The sequence below is a fragment of the Buceros rhinoceros genome, unplaced genomic scaffold, assembly GCF_000710305.1.
Source record: "Buceros rhinoceros silvestris isolate BGI_N320 unplaced genomic scaffold, ASM71030v1 scaffold11244, whole genome shotgun sequence".
NCBI classification, from domain to species: Eukaryota; Metazoa; Chordata; class Aves; order Bucerotiformes; family Bucerotidae; genus Buceros; species Buceros rhinoceros.
In genome coordinates, this window is record NW_010406496.1 from 4,544 (window position 1) to 10,495 (window position 5,952).

A 5,952-nucleotide genomic window follows, 5' to 3' on the forward strand; every position below is an offset into this window, starting at 1 on the left:
GAAATCTCACTCATTTTTGTACAAAACAAAATTTGCAAATGCAATCACTTACAAACTCAGCTCTGCAAGTGCTGTCAGCAGTACGTGCACAGATAATGCTGCACAGAAGTGTCACTTCTAATCTGTACTGTTAAGGTATATGAACTTGACTACTCAAAACCAGTTTACATCTGTACAGAACTGCCCCATTATGAAAGGTAGATATTCCCATGGTCTCTTCATCTTGATAATGGACATCTCAGTAGCAGCATGACTTCAGCTGATTGACATACATAATTTCAAATCCCAATTGCTAATTGAAAAATAATATTGCATGTCAAATTCTTCACCTTGATCCTCCTGATCTCTGCTTTCTTCTTCCTTTCCGCTTCCCTCATCTTCCTCTCCTGCACCCTCTGCTGGGCTAAAAACTTCACTGGATACTTCACGAAGAGAATGTTCATCATCCCTACCCTCAGTAGACTCCTCAGGGACTGAAATATGAGAAATTTGAAATAACGAAGAAAATTAATTTTACAAATTTGCACCCAACCATTGTTTTCATGCAGTAGCTTATAACTCCTGCTAAAGTCTACAGTCTTTACTCACATGAGAAATTCCACAAATTTTTCTGTAATTGTAATCAAATTTGTATAACAGGCTATGACATGGTCTAAAATGATGCACAGGCTTCCCAAAGCAGTTGTATCTCATTATGCTATATGAGATAAAACTGACATATAAATATTGTGCAGTTTATAAACAGTCTTGGAAGTTTCTAACATTCAACATGTGATAAATCATGGTGGGGGGGGACACACGATGACACAACCCCTCTCACACCACTTGATATTAAACCTGAAAAACACAGTTTCAAGGGATAGCCAAAGCATGAGTTTTCCAGCTATCTAGCAGAATAAACCTGCAACAGATGGTATTTTCTCCTCTTCAGTTACTTCTGCTCCTGCTCTTTCTTCCTCTGCTTCTGCTCCTGCTCTTTCTTCCTCTGCTTCTGCTCCTGTTCTTTCTTCCTCTGCATCTGCTGCCGCTCTTTCTTCCTCTGCTTCTGCTCCTGTTCTTTCTTCCTCTGCTTCTGCTCCTGCTCTTTCTTCCTCTGCTTCTGCTCCTGTTCTTTCTTCCTCTGCATCTGCTGCCGCTCTTTCTTCCTCTGCTTCTGTTGCTGCTTTTTCTTCCTCTGCTTCTGCTGCTGCTGCCACTAGGGAGGCTTCTCTGGGAGAAGGTGGGTTTTCTCCATGGGGAGTCCAGAGTGTTAATTTGGTAATTTCTAATGCTTTCCATTTTGGTGCAACAAGTAATGAGGGTTCTTCCTCTTCTTCTCCCTCTTCTTCTCCCTCTCCTTTATCCTAGAAGACAATTCATAAAATCCAGCATCTCATCTTACAGGTATTAAGGGAGTGACAAATATGATGGTTTTGTGCTCTGCAACCTCTTAATCTGGGCTCAAAATGGCAATTGATGTGTGCTTCTAAAGGATTTACAGGGGGACAAACTTCAGCAGCTGCACATCTTGGAAGAGAGCTTCACTTTGAACATTGGTGAAGTCAGTTGACTCTTACTAATGCTCAACGCTTGCCAGCTTGCTTTCTTTAAGGTAAAATTTTGTCTCTCCCTTAAACAGAAAGGCTGTGAGGGGCCTATCAACTACGTTTCCTCCTCCGTGCCAGTCTACCGTACAAGAGCAGCAAATAACACCTCATGATCTGTCTGGTAGACGCTATATTGTCTATCTCACACAGGAATAGCATGGCAAAACATCTTTTTCTGCCTCAGTTTTTGCTTAGGGAAGACCTGGGAAAGGATCTAGGAAGCAATAAGGTACTGGACAAAGATTCTGTTTATGAAATTTGAAGGTAATTTTCTTTATTTTATCCAAATGTGAAGGAGTGTTAGTAATAGAATAATTATATGTATTGCAAGATAATTTATTTTTTTTAATGAGTCTTGCTCTGCAATAAGTTCAACTAAAGCAAAGAGGCAAAATTTAATCTTACCTTAGTGACAGCACTGCCCCTTGCTTTACACAGTCACTACAGCATTCTCATGAGAAGAAATTATTGTTCCTGAGAGTAATGATTTTCAGAACCTGAGTCCTTAACCTTGGGTTCTTCATGTTTAAAGTCCCACATCAACAGCCTTATATTTCAAAATTAGCGCATTCAACAACTCCCAGATGAAGTGAGGATACTAGATACTCATCACTTTGGATACTTATATGAATCTGGTTCTTAATTTGAGAATCACTTGCTTTCAGCCAAAAAAGCAAAACAGTCTCCATGTTTTGCAAATCTCTATCACTAATGGTAGGATTTTTTAAATTATTATTTTGTCCTTGTCTTAAACAATTGCATTGGAAAATTTCAGAATGTGTAACAGGAACTAACGTGTCAGACAACAGAGGTAGTAAACTGTAAGCTAAAATGTGACATATTTTCTTGAAGTCAAAACAGTAACATCGAGAAATCATTCTTATTTCTATAGCTATTTTGCACCATATTAATCAGACACATTTCAAAACATTCCTGCATGAAGGAGAAGGAAAAACAGGCCCTGATCCCAGCTTCTCCCTACAGTTATTAGGAGCTGCAGATACTAAGCTCCTAACAGGCCCAGGATAACAGTGGGTCAATATTTCCAAAACATGAATCTGCTGGAAAATACCATTTGTATGCATAGCATCAAAGAATTCAGAAATATGAGGAGAAATAATTTTCATTGTTTTCTGGCATTCAGAACAAAGCAGAATACAGGCTAAACGTACAGACAAATACATCTACATTCTTCTGTGGTTTGAAGATTTAAATGTTTTGGGTACGTCCTGATTTTTCTGAACTTTAAGCAGAAAGGGGTCCTGTCTGCAAGCAGTGCGAAAATCACACCTTGTACTTGCCAAAGCTTACACAGTACAGAAGCCAGAGAAAAGAGCAAAACGAAACCTCATTTATTTCTTAAGAATGCATGAGTTTCTACCCTTTTTTGACTGGTTGGGACTTCTTTAGCATCAGTTTCTACAAGGCATTCTATAGATTACTCAACAATAGATTTGATTTTCTGAGTTCTTTGATATTCAGTCTCATTTGCACTATTTCTTTTACCTGCTCTGATTGTATGTATTCACCATGTTGCTCACATCCAATATCAAAGACATATTTGCCATGACCTAGAGGCTGCAAAAAGATACAAAAAAGTCAGCAGAACTATGAAGTTAGTATATCCTAAGCATATAAATGTAAAATATGCTTTACTACAAAATTCATAAAATAGTCTATAACATATTATTTCACATAATTTTGAAAGCAAAGTTGCAGAGAAACTTGGCATCCTGTCTTATAGGTTATTTCACTTTCATACGTTATACTTATGGTACAAGAAATACTATGAAAGATCAGGAGCCTAACTTCTTATTTTAAGTGGAAGCAGATCATATTAAGGCAATTCCTTGCTAATTGTTCAGATGAATAGAGAGTTTTCCAGCACACTTACATATCCATTCGAAAACTTGCCCTTAAATCTGTGGCTTAGGTGGATAAGTTCAGCTTGTCCTTCCTGGTTTCCATTTACCCAACCACCAACGTACTTAGATCCTGTGTCTTTATAGACATATGTACCTTGCCCGTGCCTAAGGAGAAAATAATAGTTTTGCTTTATATTACTGAATATTAAAAATTTGGGATGTTGTTATACTTAAGGTATTAAAACTGTATTGTTTAAGTAGCTGAAACAACCCAAGTTGGACTACATAGCCAAGCAGCTACATAGTAGCTTGATTTGCTGCAGTCAGTCATGCTTTGAAAACAATCTTTGCATTTTAATGCCATTGGGTGAGTTGAAACATCACTGTAAAAATGAAACACACCTATTGTGGTTAAACCATTCTCCAGTATAGGTGTCTCCGTTTGCATACATATACACCCCATAGCCGTGTCTCTGGTCGTTCACCCAGTCTCCTTTAATGAGAATAAGATAAAAACAGGGTGAGACATGGTTTATTTCATTGTGTGATATAGTGGTCAGTTTGTAAAGTTATCATACGTGAATTATTAGAGAAGGAAAAGAAAGCTATGACAACACTGTGATTCCTTTCCATTTCTTACAGCACTCCTTACTCTAAGCTCTTGATCATTTTTCTTCTGTCTGTCCCTCTCCATGCATATTTATGCAGCTGCCTGATCCTCCTTTCATTTTGCCCATCATAGTCTTTCTCCATTATCACTCCGTTATCATTATGAACCCAAGAAGCCACGTAACAGCCGCCGCTCTTATCTTTAAACATGGTAATGCAACACAGTTGCATTAGATAATGTGACATTTCCACTCAGATAAAAAGAGGGACTACTTTAGTTTGATTAATTTGCTAAAATCGCCACGTCAGTCAGGGGCACATATATTCAAAAGGATGCTAGATTGTGTGTCTTAATTAATTTTCTATTCAAATTAAAAAATAAATAAATTTTTAAAAATCACAGGGACACATGCTCCCATAAAGCAAGATTGGGCTTATTGTTCTTTGCTTCTAGCACTCACAGTGTTAATGTTATTTCTTGCCTAGCTGAGAAAGGACAGGGGGAAATACTGTCTCTTGAAACCTAACTGATACTCACAGACAGTGTTTTGGGTACTCTCCTGGAAGAAGGGAAAGAATACAAGTTGCAACTTCTTCAAACTTCAGAGGCAACCAATCCTCGAGTAAGTGCTGTAAGTGCTCTAGTCAGTAGACTATTTTTTAAGGATGGACCTGATAAAGTCCTAAAATACATTATACTGAACACATTCGTGGTTCTAATCATCATTCAGAAATAAGTAACTATAGTCTCCTCTACCAAGATTGCACTGATTTGTAAAAGACACTTCATATTTCTCAGAACTTGGAACACCCACTTGAAAAGGGGACATGATGAGAATAAACCAGTACTAAATGCCACACTTGTCAAAATAATTGACATAAATCCCCATAAATAAAACCCACACTTCTCAGAGTTTGTAGTAAAAAAAAAAAAAAGGAATAAAAAGAAAACATTTTGTAGCAAATTTATCTTCTTAAAATAATAAATTCTTCAATTCACTACCTCCTTGTGTTCAGGGAGAAGCGGGGAGGGAAGAATATGTCCTTTCAGTTACAGAAATACTTGCAATTGTGTTCAGTATTTTACCTTCATATTTTGACCCGTCTGGATAAAAAAAAGTACCCTTGCCATGCTTTTTGTTTAGAAGATATCCTCCAATGTAGCGAGCCCCATTTCTAAATCTGTAAGTCCCCTGAAACACATTTGGTAGAGACAAAATATTTGTCAGTTCTCCCTCTTGTTTCAGTATAGTGCCCAGAACAGCTGAAACATAAGCACAGCCACTACCTTCTGCCACTGTCTTACCTTCCCACTTCGGAAACCATTTTCATATTCTCCATCGTATACATCACCATTGGGTAGATGTGCTTTTCCACGTCCATGTCGCTCACCTTCTGGATTGCGTTCACCTTCATACTCCTGATCAAACGTGAAAAACCAATGTTTAAGAGGGATAGACCTGACTGAATCTAACCTCATTAGACAGAGGAAAACAGATGTTTGCTTAGACACTCCAGTTCGGCTTGCACCAGAGATTGTGGGAGCACCTGGCTAACAGAGGTACTGCTTCTCCAGACACTTTTATCAGATCCCGGCACCCAGAGGCCTTCCTCCCTTCCTGACACACTGCTGGAAAGTATGGATGACTTGTTTTCATCCAGCAGAGAAAGCGAGGCAGGTCCCGCCTGAACCGGTACAGCCCCGCTTTCGACACCCCCTCGCCCATGGAAGAAGCACCTCGGGCTCTCTCCCAGGCTCTGCCCGGCCGGCACACAGTATTTAGCACCCCGCGACCGGTAACGTTCACTCGTCCCTTCCCCGCCGGCGCTCCCCAACTCCTTGCCCCCGACTCCCGAGAGCCTCTTCCCGCCCGTCTCCTCCCCAGTGCCCT

General features: G+C 39.4%; 1 protein-coding gene across 1 annotated transcript; it reads right to left on the reverse strand.

Moving 5' to 3' along the window:
- Window positions 1-368: 368 nt before the first annotated feature.
- On the reverse strand, window positions 369-5,480 carry RSPH1 (radial spoke head 1 homolog (Chlamydomonas); the record flags this gene model as incomplete). The annotated part of the gene is made up of 7 exons (XM_010134111.1): window positions 369-465; window positions 1,071-1,343; window positions 3,093-3,164; window positions 3,481-3,616; window positions 3,854-3,944; window positions 5,148-5,253; window positions 5,367-5,480. Coding segments are annotated over 7 exons (889 nt in total), but the record flags the coding sequence as incomplete, so codon positions are not given.
- Window positions 5,481-5,952: the final 472 nt, after the last annotated feature.